The sequence below is a fragment of the Tubulanus polymorphus genome, chromosome 4 (genome assembly GCF_964204645.1).
Source record: "Tubulanus polymorphus chromosome 4, tnTubPoly1.2, whole genome shotgun sequence".
Classification (NCBI taxonomy): domain Eukaryota; kingdom Metazoa; phylum Nemertea; class Palaeonemertea; order Tubulaniformes; family Tubulanidae; genus Tubulanus; species Tubulanus polymorphus.
In genome coordinates this window covers 16832885-16851194 of record NC_134028.1, presented here as the reverse complement: position 1 = coordinate 16851194, position 18310 = coordinate 16832885, and the positions used below count along the sequence as shown (strand labels likewise).

The window sequence follows — 18310 nt, the reverse complement described above, 5'->3', positions numbered from 1 at the left end:
TAAGCCGCGATGCTGTGGCAGCGTGCCAATAATCAATACACAGTCAGTCTAATAATAGACTACAGGTGCGCGGCATTCAACATATACACTATACATTCAACATGTGGATACAAACAATGAGCACTAATCCGGTAATTTAATATTAGAAACAACAGATCCCAATGATTTAATATTGCAATTAGTGGTAAATACTCTCAACTACTATGAGAATGACATCGGCACTGTTTTCAATGTGACATATGTAAACTTATGAAGAAGCGACTCGACTTATACACCGACTATAGCCCTAGCACAACTTATTAAACTGAAAATTTGACCTCGACTTATACACTGGGTCGACTTGTACACCGGAAAATACGGTAAGGATAATAATATTTTAATTAGGTTTTTTAATAAGGATTTTTAACACCATTATCTATAGTATCTATTAGTTCAGTAATTAAATATGTTTCATTTAATAATATTTGATTAATCGCAGTAATATTATTGATTTTATATTGTCTTCCATACACTAAATTTGTTGCCGAGATATAATTTTTAACATTAAATAGTGAAAATAAGTTATTAATTTCTTTTATTTCAATTTTGAATTCGGTTTATTCTTTCATTCTTTTTCTTTAAATACATTTACTAAATCATTTTTACTTTTCTAATCAAGGATTTTACAATTTCACTATATTCTATGTTAAAAATCAAAATTATTTCAACTTATTAATTAGAAATTTAACTATTTTTCTATATTTTATGTTAAAAATCTAAATTATTTCACCTTTTTAATCAGAAATTTAACTATTTTTCTATATTCTGTATCAAAAATATACAGAAACAGAAAAAATGTGACAAAAAGTCTTTCGGACCCAGGCATGCACGACAGACTGAGGGTATGACACTATGCACATCCATTGTGGATCTACATAAAAAGCAGGGGCAATTAGCTTGTCCTAATTGATGATGCCACAATAGCCCACCACATGCTTTATGCTCCTGTCATTGCTCATATGTCATACAATGGGATTTTAGCTCTGAGCTAATCAGAGATAAGTTCAGGAGAATGCGAATGAAAACATAGCGTTAGCTAAAAAACTGAATATACTTGCAGGCTGAATTGTACCAAGGGCACAACGTCGGGGGGGGGAGGGTTATATAATTAGAAGGATAGAATATTCACCTATAGGGACATTCCTCTCCTCTCTTACATTCACCTTTCACCCAGAATGAACAAATATGCGGTCGATTTCGTTTATAATAGGGCGTTGTTCGAGCTAGTTTGAGAAGCATGTCGCTGGGTGTCTGTGCTTTACCTAATAAACCAACAGATCCTTCTTCTTGATTCGCTAACTGCAACCAGAGAAAGGAACTTTTTATGATCAAACTGCCATTACACACATATTGTAGTTCAATCATACCAATGGCAATGGGAAACAGTAAACCTTCACTTTACAAAGGCAAATGTTGATGATTTAAATTTCAGTCACCGAACCATTCTCAACTATGCACGCCACAAAAATGACACAATTCCATAAATTCATTTCAGTCACAGTGCTTCATCTAGCATTAAAAAAGGGCAGGGTGCTGATTTCAAATAAGGGCATTTTTGTGCGTGATTCCATTGGAGCAAGGGCATATAATAACGCACTCACGAGTCACGTCTGTTTTAGGGGCAAACTGCAATGTTCCCTATTGCATAGAATCGAGGTACCCCCTACTACGATTGAGGACTAGAAACTATGTTTAACTCTGATTTTGCCATGAGTGACACACTTGACCACAGTACATCCTTACACCTATGCCTGTCAATGAACAAAACCAGTTAGACAAAAAAATAGCAGAAAAAAGCAATCTCACAAACCAAATGATACAGCGAAAAAGAGCCAGCAATAGTGTATAGGCCTACATGAAATTGCATATTTTTTATCTTAGAAATATCAAATTAATTGATTTAAATTGATAGTGTTAGTGATTGGCAAGTAACTGTTGATAATTGGTAATGAGCCAGCTTAAGATCACATCATTGATATTAGGCTACTCAAACTAATTGTCTCTGCGAGTCTCTCTGTTAGTTCACCGAACAAAGTTTTTCACCTTGAATATATAAAATTTGTCTAATAGTCTAGATAAAAAGATCCAGAGCATCACGATGTGTTCAAAAGGAATCGAATATTAACTACCAGCTTTACAACGGCAGTCGCTAGAATGATTGGCAGTAGTTTGGAAGTCAGCCAATTTCCTGGAAACTTAAACTAGGCCACGCATCTAAGGCACGTTTTCACACGATGCACACTGACTGCAGTACATTTAAATATAACCACCGATCACATGAGCTACTATCGTTGATATCATACAAGATATTTCATAGCCGTCGCAGGATACTTACTAACAGTCGGGTGCGACGGCTTATTTTGAAAGCCCTGACTCATTACTTGTGACTGACAAGGGAAGGAGGGTGGAAGTGATGAGGGCACAAGGGCGAGCATGGGACACATCTGAAGGGCACAAGGGCGGCTATTTTCGGGGGCGGGGCTGACCGCCCCTCTATTTTTGGCTAGATGAAGCACTGAGTCAATTATTCTGATCAGGAAGCCCATAGTTTACCTGCGTTTCGATATTTTGCGTGTAAAATTCTTTATTAACATCAGATTTTGGCATTTCATCAGCTATCCTCAGAGCAGCATCACGAACCTGTACAGGTAAACCTGTTGAGACATACAAGATCAAGGAACTATCGATCATAAACAGTTATCATTAAGCATTTTCAATAGGGGTGGAAATCTTATGTGCCCCAATCCCCACCAGGGGGACATAATGAAATATGTTTTGTTTATAATGTGATCTGAAGTCGTCACTTTTTCATGTATTGAACACTCCCTGGTGGCCACATGGAATATCATAGGCCTATTGATTTTTCCGCAGATTACCGCAAATTTTTGTTATCAACTTATCAACAGTTAACAAGACAAACTATTATTAAGCTATTTCAGATATTGTCAGGGTTTGCAATGGCCTTATTCAAAGGACTTAACTTACCATATTCTAAATCTAGCAAACAAGTTTGACAAATATTCTTGATTTTTGAACACGTTTGACAGACTTCAGTTTTCTTGAATCTCATTCTTGCACCAGGACACCACCTGAATACAGTGAATGGACGAGCACATATCTTACATTCACGTCCATATTTCTCCTTAGTCTAGAAAGTAAGAAAATATAAATGTACTTCATGCATAGTTAAAATTTCAATTGCTCTTAGTGTTCTCAATGGGTAAAACCTTTTGGCAGAACAACCAAAATTAAAATTTTTTCTTAAAGACTGAGCAAGCACTGAAGCATCACTGAGGCACTTGGATGGGAGGCAACTACAACAAAGTTTGTGAAAAGTTACCAATTTTCTAAATGATGCAAGCCACAATGACACAATAAAATGGTCTTGGTGCATCAATAGAGTACATTGTATTAGTCTACAGTAGTATCTTGGCACTGTGAGGAATGCTGGGTCAGCGGCACATAGGCCTAAAGGTTGTCATATATTTGACAACAGAAGCATGGGAAAGAATGGTTGCATTGATTGTGTTTAATTCAAGAAATTTCACAAAATTGGAGATAATTGATAATATTTGAAAACCGTTAAATTGTTCTGCTGACCCAATGATGAGGGATTTCTTTCAAATTGAAAATAATTGCTTTGATGGATGGATGTAGCCGATTGACAAGAACTTACCATTCTTATATAAGGATTGTCTCCCAAACATGTCTGACACAGCGATGGAAAATCCTGAAAACAGATCATTCTGACATTAGCCTCATCAGTTTGCAAGGAATCATTCATTTGGATAATGACCTTATGTAGGGTTTTCAAGTGAAAGCGTTTTTAAGTATCTGGTTCAAGAATCAAATACCGTATTTTCTGGCCAATAAGCCGACTCGGCCAATAAGCCGAGGGCAGTTTTTTAGCCTAAAATACATGGATTTCATAACGCTTCGCCCAATAAGCCGAGGCCCTGCATCAGAGATTTTAATTCACTGATTTGTCAATTATTTCGTCTTAATTGACGATTTAAGAGGCTGACAGTAGCGCCCGCCGATGTGTGAGAGTGCTGTGTATACTATCATCGCCGAGTGACTGTGCTATATATAGACTCACTCAGCTGATTACTATACACACAGCCATACACGCAGTACGCGGGTCACTGCTGATTTGCATATATACTAATGTATGAACTGACACGTGGTAGTACGTTGAACTCGCGCGTTATATAAATGTATACCATTGCCGCTGTGCGGTGATGGAACAATCAAAGTAAAAATAAAATAGTTCAAAATAGATTATAATTGGTAGTAAATAATGACCTCAAATAAATATCGACCACTTTTCTTGATTTTGACGATCATTGAGAGCATTAGAGTGGCATAGATCGGGAAGTGATTTTTTACGTCAGATCGTATCCGCCCAATAAGCCGATCACGATATTTTGGGTAAAAATCTGAGGCTAGAAAATCGGCATATTGGCCGGAAAATACGGTAGGCCTAAATCCGATAGCCCCACATATAAAACTGCTTAGCCTGCTGGGACTTAAGTTTTGCGGGTAGATTTAAGCATTGCTATAGGAGAATTGCCTGCCTGACTGAAGAATTATTTTGTAGTCAAACAAGACCAAAGATAAAAATTTGTTTATGGTCATCGTTGTAGAGTTGGAATTTGTCGGGTGACCATCAACCATATTGCCAGTGGTAGTCCGGGTCCGAAAGATCAAGGTAATTGATCAAAGCGTCTTCAAAATTTCCCTCAAAAAGTTCAAAAATGTGTAAAAAGTGCTGATTTTGGCGAACAACAATGGCTGCTAGTCTTGATTCTGCCAGGGCCAGTTTTCGGGCTGAAGATGTGTCTAGGGTAGATACATGTGTAACCCAAATATCAAGACGTTACCTTGAAGCGTCTTCAAAACTTCCCAAAATAACTGGATTCCGTCTATGGACGGACGCGGACGAAAAGTGAACGCAATAGCCCGCTGGGACTAAAGTCCCAAGTGGGCAAATAACTTATAAAGAATAAATTATGACCCGGTGATATCATCCACTGTCTGTCACTCTGTCACACCTGCTCTCCATGCGACGCTTTGGTCCGTAATTTCTAATTTCGTTAATAATCAGTTATCTCTAAATATTATGCATCAATTTGTTCAGTAAGGAATTTACATCCAGAAATAAATCATGGAGTGGCATAGATTTGGGCGCTATTGCACTTTCGTACCCCCTCCCAAAAATTTTGATTTCTGTATATTATTAATCAGGGAGGTCTGTAGAGTCAAAATAAATTACTTTTGACAAAAAAATAATTTTTTCCTAGCCAAAATTCTGATAATTTGGGGCCGATTTCCTCGATTCAAACCGACGGGTCAGCCATGTTTCCGCACTAATTACCACCTAAAAACATCTGAATAAATGTATCTCAATAAATTTAATTGATAAAACTTCGTTTTTGGGCATTTAACTTTTCTTCATCAGAACATCTTTAGATCAATAGCTAAGTATGAAAATAATGCAAACATACCGGTACACATCATTTTCAGAGATGGTTATGTTTGAAAACATGGTTTTTGCAAAGTTTTAATGTCATGACATTTCAGTAGAGGGTTAGAAACTTTGATTGACATCCAATATGGCGTTGTTGACGTCGCGAATCAACGATTTTACATGCGATTTAGGGCCCAAAATATCAATATATTAACCAAGTAAAAGTAAGTTTTTTTGGGTCAAAAGTTACTGATTTTGAATCCCTAGACCTCCCTGATAATAAATATGCTGAAATAAACATTTTTGGGAGGGGGGCACAAAAGTGCAATAGCGCCATAGATTTGTTTGTATTTTCATCTATCCGCGGGTTTACCTAAACTTGTTGTTTATTTCTGAATGCGGTGCGATTTAAGAATAGGGGACTATAGCGGGTGGTAGCTCCCGTAAATTGTCTATAGATGGTACCTGGCGATACTTAGCAATCCAAAAGGGACTGGTGGATAGATGGCGGTGTGACATAGCCTACATGATGATAAAGAGAGAACGTGGCTTTTATGACTGACAACTCTACAGTTTGCCACCTCAACAACTGACAAAGATATAGAGAGAATGTGGCTTTGGTACAGACAACTCTACAGCTCTACACCTCGACACCTCAACAACTGACAGAGATATAGAGAGAATGTGGTTTTGGTACAGACAACTCTACACCTCGACACCTCGACACCTCAACAACTGACAAAGATATAGGGCCTAGAGAGAATGTGGTTTTGGTACAGACAACTCTACAGCTCTACACCTCGACACCTCAACAACTGAAAAAAAAAATATATATAGAACGTGGTACATGTACAGACAACTCTGCAGCACTACGACTACACCTCAAAAAATGTTGAACAGATTCAGATAAAAGATGAGTGAGTGTACTGTGTACAGTGTACTGTGAGTGTGAGAGTGTGTACGGTGAGTGTGAATGAGAGTGGGTGTGTACTGTGAGTGTCAGTGAGTGACAGTGTTTGAGTGAGAGTGAGACTGTGAGTGACTGTGAGCGTGCACGGTGAGTGAGAGTGTGTACTGTGAGTGTCAGTGAGTGAAAGTGTTTGAGTGAGAGTGTAATGTGAGTGTCAGTGACTGTAAGCGTGTACGGTACTGTGAGAGTGAGTGTACTGTGAAAGCTACGAGCAATTATCTAAACTAAATAATTGCTCGTAGGTGAGAGTGAGTGTGTAGTTTGAGTACGAGTGAGAATGAGAGTGTCTAATAATTTAGTGTAAGCGTTACTGTGAGTGAGAGTGAGTGTGTACGGTACTGGAATGTGTAGGTTTGATTGCTTATTTAACCTGATGCATTAAATTTGAGGATTGTATTAATTTTGTTTTATGTACCGTACATAAATAAAATTAGTTGTTATGAATTAGTAATTGATGAGTTGTTTCATGAAAATTGGGGGGGGGGGGGGGATACACCAAGTCCTTGTTCTTTGGGATGTGAATTGTGAATATAGAGGTGCCCCCTTATTTGTTGTCTCTTCATTTTTGTGTGGTGTCTGTTTTTGTCACCGTGATGTCATACATCATTAAATAAATTCGAACTTACAGAATCTTCCCAATTTTGTCGATTATAGGTATTCGCTCCCTTAGACGTCGCCATTGCGTTAAATCTACAGAGGGTTATTATCCGATTTAGTTTGGAGCATAACCAGATGGCGTCTCCGTTAGAGGGCGCCATAAAAAGAAAGCATCAACGTTCTATATAGCGGAGCGCTCCGTTAAAAGCAGAAGCTCCTGTTTCTCATCCATATTATGGGTTGTCTGGGTTCGCTTACCCGCTTGCTCGGCTACTCGAACTCATCATGAGAATGCCGGTTTGCTAGCGTATCTATTTAACACCCGAATTGCTCGGGTTAGTTTTACTACTAACGGGTGGCACTGTATGTTAATTTCACATAATCAATGACTTTCGGCTATTAGCGGTACTTAAGACCACTTCATTATGAGTTTTCCGGTTTGCTCGGCTACATTATGAGTTTTCCAGTTTGCTCGGCTACCCGAACTGGCGGGGTAGTCTAGAGAGGCCGATGAAAACTCCGGTTTGCTGAACTACCCTTCTTTGCGGGGATGCAGTATGATGTTTGATCTGACAGATCCAAGTGGTTAATGGGTGTTTCAAGTGCTTACAACGATGCTTATTACTTTATGTCGTACATGGTGGTTTAAAAAAAGATTTCATAATAATACGCTAAATGTGTACCGCGTGGGCTTCTAGAAAGCGTGTGGCCTTCCCAAATTTTAATTGTCCTGTCCGATTTGGTGTTGTCCAATTGAGAGACTGCCTTTTCCAGTTAGGGCATTTTTGGATCACGTCACTCAGGAAATGACTTACGCTTTTGGGACCCTTCGTCGGTTCCACATGTTTCATTTGAGCTATAGACCACAATGGTGACACCATGATGGTCAGAAACTGACCAATTGAGATATCCCCGAGTCTCGAACACTTGACTTCGAATTTCGATTTTTTCAAGTCATGTTTGTTTTCAAACTACTATCATTGCAAATTCGATAAACTGACCATCACTGACCACCACTGACCAATTCAAACTTCTCGAATAGGAAAACGATATACCGCATGATGGTGTCAAACTAGAAAGGATTTGCCATTGAGAAATTAATAAATTGACCATCGCTGACCACCACTGACCAATTCAAACTTCTCGAATATGAGAACGATATACGGCGTTATGGTGTCAAACTAGAAAGGATTCGCCATTGGAAATTCATGAATTGGCCATCACTGACCACCACTGACCAATTTAAATTTCTCAAATATATGGACGATATACCGGTACCGCATTTTGTGTGAAACTAGAAAGGATTCGCCATTGAAAATTCATAAATTTACCATCACTGACCACCACTGACCAATTTGAACTTCTCGAATATAAGAACGATATACCGGTACCGCATTTTGTGTGAAACTAGAAAGGATTCGCCATTGAAATTCAAAAATTGACCATCACTGTCCACCACTGCCCAAGTGAAACTTCTCGAATATCATGGTCGAATTCGAAAATGCTTGTCGTCGTATTGATAATTCTAGAGACCAGCAGTATGTTTTGCTACTGTTTGTGAATAGCGTCGACATGATGGAAATTTATTACCCATAAATGTTACACATCTGGATCACAGCACCTCACTTGCCGCAGTGCGTTATTTTCACTGAGCATAGTAATGCTAATACATAAACTTTTCTACTACTTGACTCGAAGCTTGAATCATCTGAACAGTACTGCGTTTGAAAACTCAACGAATAGAAAATGTTTGCGGGAAGCGCCTTCAAATAAGATATGATAAGATTAAAATCTATGGTTAATCAATGCTTAAAAAACCATTAAATCACAAGGTGACTAGCACCCGTCTTTCGACCAATCAGCGCGATACCAATTGATTAAATCATTAAACGCATTGGGCAAACTAATATTTGAAATCATTTGTTACAATAGTTGTTCTTTAGACTTGGCCACTTTTGTTTCAGAAAACTGCCTAATAGACCAGTGGTCACCAAGGCATTAACCCATTCCTTAAAGTTTTTAAAATTCGATGGTGACGATGTTTCCGTCAAAAAAATGTTTCGTTAATATTTCAAGTTGACGTTATTTGAGGGTCTCATGAAACACTATCATGGGTTTTTTTTTAAATCTAAAATAGCATAATAACATGTATGTTTCGTTATAAACAAGGTTAAATTCCAAACGCACATGAAATATGGAGCCTGTATCACACGATCTAGCATTTTCTCTAACTAGGCCCTTTCCAAATGGCAATTGTTCAGTTTTTTAAAATTCAAAGGTACCTAAAAACCGGCGGTAGCACTTGAGATTTTCAGTGTAGGCCACATCTCACATCGACTCGGCTCGCGGTCGGTTGTTTAATGGGAACACATCTGGTTGACACTAGTTTCACAGTTGACGAATTCAGAAAACTTTCTTCAAATGTTATTGATAACATTTTAAACATAGTATTCTTCTTAATTAAATTTCGCTGATTCCGATATTTTTTTAATGAAAACTGCTCCAGTTTTTACGGATTTAAGCATAAAATCATTATTTTCAAAATATTCAATTTTCTTCGATTTTGAAGTAATTCTGATACAATATCATCTCCACTCGACACATGATTTTACTTCGGCGCCTTTTAAAAGGGAGTGTCCCATAAAGTTGAGTTCATACTTAGTCAAACAAGGAGATATGCCTGATCCCTTTTCAAAATTTAAATTTAGAGAGATATCATCAAATTACTAGAAAGGGACAGCAGCTTTCGGCCATCCGCGAAAAGATACCTAAAATGCAGTCTTAGAAAAATGCTTTGTTTGGTAGACTGAAATGATTGAACTCTTAAATAGCAACATTCAGAGAAACAAAAACATAAGTATATATTCTCGCCCACTTTAAAAAATATAACATAATGATATGAGGCATCGTGTCATCTTTAATTGAAATCACATGATTTCAATTAAAGATGAAACGTAGCCTCATATCAAATGATATGAACGCAACAGAGCCTATTCATTCTCTTACGAGGATAGGTCTCCACATTCATAGGATACGAGATTCGTAGGTTCGAATGATGAATACAACTGATAAAGCCCCAATTTCACTGATTCTTGCACATAAATGTTCAAAGGCGCTTCAGAGTAATTGAGTAAACCGGTGTGTTTTAGGAGTCTTTTGAATTTAAATTCAAATCGGGGTCCATGACGAATATTGAGCATTCTAGGACAGGAGCAAGAAACGCGTGGGATCGTCCGCCAAAGGTATCGCCAAGGAAATAATAAGGAGCCAGTCCGTGGTGGCTATTGAATGCGACGACCGCAATATGAATGCATTGATTGAATCTCAAAAGTCAGATTATATAAAATTGAACATGATATATGGATAGGTTATTCCATATATACTGGTAAATATAATGCCCAATATGTGATATAAATGTTCAATCAAAAAGTAGCAACTGAATCCATAATTCAGTATGGTATTGTTACAACATCAAACACTCAAATGCAATCCTGTTTGTAGCCAGCGTAGATGAGCAAGTATCGCGGTCCCTAATTTTTGTTATCGTAATAATTCAAGCCACGCGATTTTGAACAGTTCAACAAGTTGGAGTTTGTGTAAAGATGAATGAGTTAAAATCGAGTGGAATGTCTATTAATCTTTTTATTGATCATGAAAAATTGTAGTAAAATATTTGACTCTACGGTTGGTTTTAGATTGTATCTCTCCACGCCAGAGGTAATCACGGATATCGGACTATAAACAAATTCCTTGTGTACAGCTCAACTATATCTCAATGATGATTAAACATTAATTTTCCCAAAAATTCTCCCCTTCGAAAAACCTAAACAACCAATGTACGCTTGCTTTAAGTTTGCCAATGGACTATTGTCGCCTTTTCTGGCTATTTGTACTGTTTGCCGCAAAAAGATTGCGGCCTCTATTACAGGAATTAAGGCTACAGCTGCTCTGGGACCGGTTTCTCAAAAGTTAGTTTAAATTAACCATTATACATGACCAAATACACAATTAATATGAAAAAGATCCACTATGTACACAAATTTAATCATCAGAAACCAAGTTTTATCATCAGAAAATTACGGCACAACGTTCGATCTCTCACTAGAGATCATCTTTTTGAATTTGTACACTGTGAGTTTTCGTATCGTATTATCGTATTATCAATTCTCCGCATTCGAGTGTGACTATTCTACAAGTATAAAGTTATTTTAGCAATGTTTAGCAAGTTTTAATTGTCATTATAAATGTTAACTATCCACTGGTAAACTTACTAACTTTTGGCAGCTGACCTTAGATCGTGGAATGGTCTCAGGTGGCCTGCAGATCCACTCTTTATTTACACTGCTAAATAGATATACAGCATAAGACGTAAAAAGTATAGAATATAGAAATATAGAAGTACTATTTATCTTTATATCGCGATAATTCGTGTATGATTGAAAAACGATATTCTATGGAGTCTCATGGTACTTATAATTATTGTGTATAAAATCAATAATTAGCAACCTTCCACTGATACGAGGCAGCCTAAGAAGAGATCCTACCATAATTTTCCTCGAAACTCTCAGCATTATTTCAAGGGTCGGTCTTATATGAAGAAAATATATGAAAGACGTGTTCACAGGTTAACGAGGCCAAAAATCTTCCCCAAAATTTCAAATTTTTACAAGCAAAGATAATATACTTCATGCTTTTGGTGCAAAAAATGCATGTTCACAAATTGCAAATTGTGTTTTCAAAATATCGATTGAGTGTGGAATCGTTTCGAATTCAGGGATCTCCCATTAACTCTCCGATATCTTTCAATAAGATAAGTCAAACTATTGTTGTGATCAGATGGCCAGTTGAATACTTCTTCATTATATTGAGCGATATGTTATACTTACGTAATGCATCTTTTCTTAGGCCTTACAGCTTTCTCTATTGGTCAGCGTTGTGATCACTCAAAATTAACCATAAGTTTGAATTCTCACTGAACTACTATATCACTATAACCAATATATATATTTCATATCAGGGGATTAACTTTGATCTGTGGTCAGTGGACAGCAGCTACGAAAAATTCAAAACTACTACATTATCATTCCATCTATATTCAGATATATGATATGATATGATATCTTCTTTGATGTTCAGTCTAAACGTCTTGAACGCAAGTTTGACAAGTTTCGCATGTTGGTACCGATACGCACGTTCACGCGAGTGAAATGTGCGCGTTACAGGCTCAAATGCGCACGTTACAATTACAAATCAAAACGTTGTTCGTTCAAAACCCCACGTGAAAATATTTTGCATTTAGTGGGAAATTTCGCTCGGGGAAGTTAGCTCGCTACCTACAATAAAAACAATTCTGACAAGACTTTTCAAGCGACATATTTAAATGTAAGAGCTAGTAGTACTAACGGAGGATTCAGGCAATACCCCGTGTCATTTCTAAAAACATTTTACCGGAAATTAGACAGTGCTTGTGTAGCTTTTACAGGTAAAAGAGTTGTTATATTTACGTTCAGGCCAAATGAAATTATTTGATACCAGACACGACTAAGTTGTTACCGAAACAGACAAATGTATGTGGTCAGTATTGGTCAAGATTTGGTCAGTTGAATAGTTGTTAGATTAAAGCCCACACCATATCTAATTATTTGACACCACACACGACTGTGTTGCTTCTAAAATAGACTAATTACTTTAGGGTCATTATTGGTCAAAAATTGGTCAGTTAGATAGTTGTTAGATCATAGCCCGCGCCATATTTAGTCGCTCGACGTCCAAACACGATTTTATTGCTTTACTAAACATATAAATTACTTATGGTGGGTTCTGGTTAGCACTGGTAACTGGTCAGTACTGGTCAAGCATTGGTCAGTTAAACAATTTTTAGCATAATGCCCACATCATATCTAGTTATTTGACACCAAACAACTTAATTGTTTGCAAAACAGATAATTTACTATATAGCCAGTACTGGTCATGCATTGGTTAGACCAAGGTCCATGCCACGAGTTATTTGATACTAAACATGATTGTGACGTTTCCAAAAATTTATCTGTTCGGCAATTTGTGGTCAGCCCTGGTTCGATAGTTCTTATTTTGCGGGCATTTTATCTCGAACACCGAAAGACTGGATTACTTATTAATTCAACAGATCATTAATTAATGGAAATGAAGATCGGTGTTAACCAATAGTCCTTAGTCTGAATAAAATGTATGTGGTATTATATGGGTGCTATGGTGCTGTACACCGAAATGTAACTTTTTATTTTCACTACTACCGTAATTGACTATGATGTTTTTCAAGTGGTCTTAAGTACCGCTAATAGCCGAAAGTCGTTGATTTATCTGAAATTTACATACAGCGCCACCCGTTGGTAGTAAAACTAACTGTATGGTACTGGTCATGCATTGGTCAGTTAATAGACCAAGGTTCAGGCCACGAGTTATTTGATACCAAACATGATAGGATTGTGTCGTTTCGGAAAATTTATCGTTAGGGCAATTTGTGGTCAGCCCTGGTTCGTTAGGTTTTTATTTTGCGGGCATTTTATCTCAGTAATAGGGAATAAGTTGTTTCATACGAAAGGTCGAACGGTCGAAAAATAAATTCTCGCACACTCGAATTTATTTTTCGACCGTTCGACCTTTGATATGAAACAACTTATTCCCTATTACTCTTAAAATATTCATATATATGAATATGATTCATATATATGAATATGAATAACTTCTAAAATGAACTTTAATAAAAAATTTGATATTAAAATGGAAGCAAATAAGAAGTACTACTGTCCGACATGTAAAATCAATATAGATAAATCTCAAAAAGCAAGACATAATAAAACTAAAACACACTTAGAAAATAAATTAAAGTTAGAATATAAAGATGATATATTAGAAACTAATCAATCATTCAGTGATAAAAGATATTATAAAGAACATTTAAAATCTAAAAATCATATTAGAAATATCAATAATGATATTTTAGGTTTATTGAAGATTATTTTGATAAGAAACAGAAGACAATTAAAAGAATAAAAAAGGAATTAAACAATAAAAGACCATACATGGAAAATGTTAGAAATTATATTAATTCATTAGATAATAAAAAAGAAATAGAAATAACTGAGGCATTTAAAAGTGATATTCGTCCAGCTGCTATCGAGTTTAGATTTCATAAAGGTAAAACATTAGAAGAAAATAAAAAACATTTAGAAAATATGAAAAGTATAATATAAATAATTACTGGTGTTGAATACCCTAAAATTAGTATATCGGCTAAAGTTAAGTTTATAAAATCTGAAGATAAACCAATATAAAATATAAATTGCCATTCACAACATATTATTTCAAAACAGCGTATAGATGAAAAATTAGATAAATGTTATAATGAAGTAAAAAACTAAAATAGAAGAGAAATATTTTGAAGGATCTGGTTTAATATTTGATGAAATAATATTTATGACTTAACATGACACAACACAAAATATAATAAATTAACTAATTCGAAACCAATTGATGAAAATAATTTATCATATTATAAAGATAATATAAATGGATCAAGTTATAACAAATTATCAGTTAAAACTAATGCTGTTATAAATGTACAAAATTCTGATGATAAATGTTTTCTGTGGACAATTATAAGTTGTTTACATCCAACAGAAGATATTACACATAGTTTTAGATTAACACATTATAAACCATTTGAAAATAAGATAGATAATAGATATAGGTATAAGATAGATAATTATCCTGTTAGAATTAAAAATATCCCAAAAATAGAAAGAGATAATAATATAAAGATAAATGTGTTTGATTGAGTCAAATTACCAAAAACAAAAGGTAATAATATTAAACATTTTACATTAGAACCTCTATACCTATCAATAGATTATGATTCAAATGGTGTTATAGATATATTATATTAAGAAAATCATTATATGTGAATAAAACAAATCGATTTATTTTTCAAATAAGAAAATGATTTTGATAATAAAATATCTCTATGTAGAAAATGTATAACTAAATTCAGAACTGAAAGTGCATTATTAAATCATAAACAATTATGTGATAATCATGATTATTGTCAAATGATTTTACCAAATGAAAAAGATAAAGTATTAGAATTCAAAAAAATATGATTACAAGAATAAAGTACCATTTGTAATAAAGCCATTCAGAAAGATGGGAATTGTAGTAAATTGAAATATCGATACATAGAATAAAATGCATTGACAGATTCGAACCTAATATGCAACCACTGTGTAAACGTCAAATATGATCAGCTTTGAAACCGAACATACGAGGACGTACAATCAACAAATATTAATTCATTTGACCAGGCATTTATTTTGGCATTCAAACATCATGATACTGTATTATCACCAAGCTTAAAAATGGATCTGTCCTATTAAGAACTCTTTTGAAGCACCTGCTGAGTAGATAGATTGAGTGAATCTACAGATAAGAACGTATTATGATTTAGAATAGATTTAAGAAGTTCATGTTTTTATTGAAATATTTGAATAAATACATATATTGTAGTTTAGATTCAATCAATAAATTATGAATTGATCTGGGTTTTCGGCTGATGTTGATTTTGGCTTTCATGGATTACAAATTCTATAGTGATAAACAATTGATACCTGCAACATGTGTGTAAATCAAACATATTCCACTAGTTGCGTGTGTTTCCTAATAAACGGGAAAGTCACTCTTGATCTGAGTTATTAGAAAAATAATGTTCATTTAGTTATAGAAATTCATTGCCTTTTTGGAAATTCTGTAATAATATTTGTTCTGTCCTAATTTTTATTACTGTATGAACCAACGATATGCTTTGTAAATATGATGTAATAAAATAAATTTGAATTTCAATTAAATTTGAACATGAGAATCAAGCATAACTTGTGTTTTTTCAACTTGTCTTTTGTTCCAGAGTTTCAATTACAATCAAATCCAAATTGGCTAAAAAGTACATAGGACTAAATGAAATGAACCGTTAGTTACTGCAAACCTATTCCAGTGTTATGTCGATCGTGTTGAATCACTTTCCTTGAGTTGAAAGAATCAGATCTTCTATGGTGCAACATCGATCGAAGAGAGATATCTTGGTGTTGACTGTCCTTGACCATCTAACTGCATGCATTCGACATTGGAATCAGCATCATACCCATTTGAACTGCAAAATATTCATACAACATGAAAACCTACAGTACATGTATACAGTAATCAGACTTTCACCGATGTTGGATATTTGAATGAACGTTGGGCTTATTTCAGTATTCTAAAGCAGGAAATAATAAGCCCAATCAATAGGCCCTATTCCCATTGGAACAATTGTATAATGCGTACAGCTGTACCGTACACTTATCAGTCAAGAATGGAGAAATCGGTATACCAAACCTACGAACAGCAAAATGTACAGGCCTACAATGATTTCTGGTATACAAGCCGTGACCACATTGACTATTAATGTCAGCAAGTCAGAGAAGGCCTGGCCAAATTTAATCACATGGCTCAAATCAATTAGCCTTTCTGTGTGTGAATACTTCACTGTATTGTGGGATCATTCATTTATAACGTACGCATTAGGGGAGGGGGGTCAGGGCAATTACGTACTGTAATGCTTAATGTACATGAAAAAATGGCAGATTTTGCGTACAGAGGGGGAGGGGGGTTGAAATAATCAAATTTTATGCGTATGTAATAAATGAATGATCCCTGTTTTAAAAATAGGCCTATCGAGTGAATTAGTACATAGACTGAATTAGACTTTAGGCTAGTCCTGGCCAAATCCTATCCATGTTATAATTGCACCAGTTATAGTAACATCACTGTAGGGCCGACGAGAGGGAAAAAGTTGTGTTTGTAGTACATAGGCATGGTAGGCTTGTCGTACTCACTTAATACTTAAAACGCTGTTGTTACCTGTACGTGACTGTACGGTGATTTCTACAGGTTAGCCGTATGAGTATGTTGACGCTCAGACTTGCAATATTGGGATTTGAAACCAAACGAAAAAAAAATCCAGTATAGTAGTCGAGTGATTTACCCACTGTGCCACAGAACGTAACTGCAGGGTGAATGAAATTTGATTTACAAATAGCCTAGCCTCACCTAACCCAAACTCTATTCTTTCACGCATGCACGTTTGCAGATTATAGGAACTCACTTACGGCCTTTTTAGGGAATTCACATACGGTTAAACTGTGGATATCACCGTACAGTCACTGGCACGTACGGGTAACAACTTCGTACTTAAAAAATGGTATTGGCTACTAGAGGAACTCACGTACGGCGTCAGTAGGGAACTCACGTACGGTTAACCTGTGGAGATCACCGTACAGTCACGTACGAGTAACAACTACGTACTTACTGGTATTGGCTACTATATAATAGGCCTATAGACAAATAAATACCGGTACTGCGGTAGGCTTTCTTAGCTTCCACACTTCACAACCGAACCAACTGACCAACCAGTATATTTATTCCCAGTACGCACCAACCGGCACAGGCCTAACACTGTTTGTCAACTGTGTGTACCGTAGTAGCCTATCGATAATCACCTGATACTTTTCTGTCGTTTGTTTTCTCTCTGAGACGAACGTAATTCTAGCAGCCCTCCGCGACTCAACGACCTTGAACTTTTTAAACTTGATCAATTCAAAATCTGTTTATTGACGCTTTTGGTTACATGAACTGATCAGCAATATACTTAAATGAAATAACCGGAATAACAAGAAATCAAAAATATTAAAGTGGTAACAAACAAATGCCCGTAAACCTGTCAGACACGCGAACGCCGGACTCGTAAACTCTAGGACTCGGACCCGCTGAGCAATAAATTTATAAAATTGACTTTGAAATTGATTGTGGAGAAGAGAGGGAATTATTCGATAGCTCTTCCTCGAAAAGAAGAGAGAAATATCGGTAAGAAAACACAACATGGCTACTAATTGAACGGAGCCAAATTTCCGATGTTTACGGCTCGACAGTGCCTTTATAACGTGGATTTATCAAAATTCCCATGCAGTATCTAGAGATTGAAGTGAGCTGAAGGACGTCATACGGATTGTATCGGCGACAGCGGTAAGGTAAGGAAGCCTTTACACTTTTAACAAAAACTATGTGGAAAAGGGAAGAAAAAAAACAATAATAATCATGCGAATTTCAATAGGGTTTTCTGTGAAGAAACAGAAAACCCTAATGATGTAATTGATTATTCAGATCCTCAG

At 35.9% G+C, this 18310-nt stretch overlaps 1 protein-coding gene and 1 long non-coding RNA gene across 2 annotated transcripts in view; both read right to left on the bottom strand.

Moving 5' to 3' along the window:
• The window catches only part of LOC141904195 (pre-mRNA-splicing factor RBM22-like), a 34246-nt gene extending 26998 nt beyond the window's left edge, over nt 1–7248 (bottom strand). Inside the window, exons 1-5 of the mRNA XM_074792745.1 lie at nt 7106–7248; nt 3716–3769; nt 3025–3187; nt 2593–2693; nt 1169–1338 (exon numbers count right to left, since the gene is read on the bottom strand). Coding sequence (XP_074648846.1) covers nt 1169–1338; nt 2593–2693; nt 3025–3187; nt 3716–3769; nt 7106–7237 — 620 coding nt within the window. The 5' untranslated portion in view covers nt 7238–7248. The remainder of the gene's footprint in view (nt 1–1168; nt 1339–2592; nt 2694–3024; nt 3188–3715; nt 3770–7105) is intronic.
• Nucleotides 7249–11355: 4107 nt separating this feature from the next.
• Nucleotides 11356–17703, bottom strand: LOC141904662 (uncharacterized). The gene is made up of 4 exons (XR_012619170.1): nt 17642–17703; nt 16090–16254; nt 11963–12128; nt 11356–11420 (listed from the first exon to the last, which is right to left on the bottom strand). It is a non-coding gene; the product is annotated as an uncharacterized LOC141904662 (long non-coding RNA).
• Nucleotides 17704–18310: the final 607 nt, after the last annotated feature.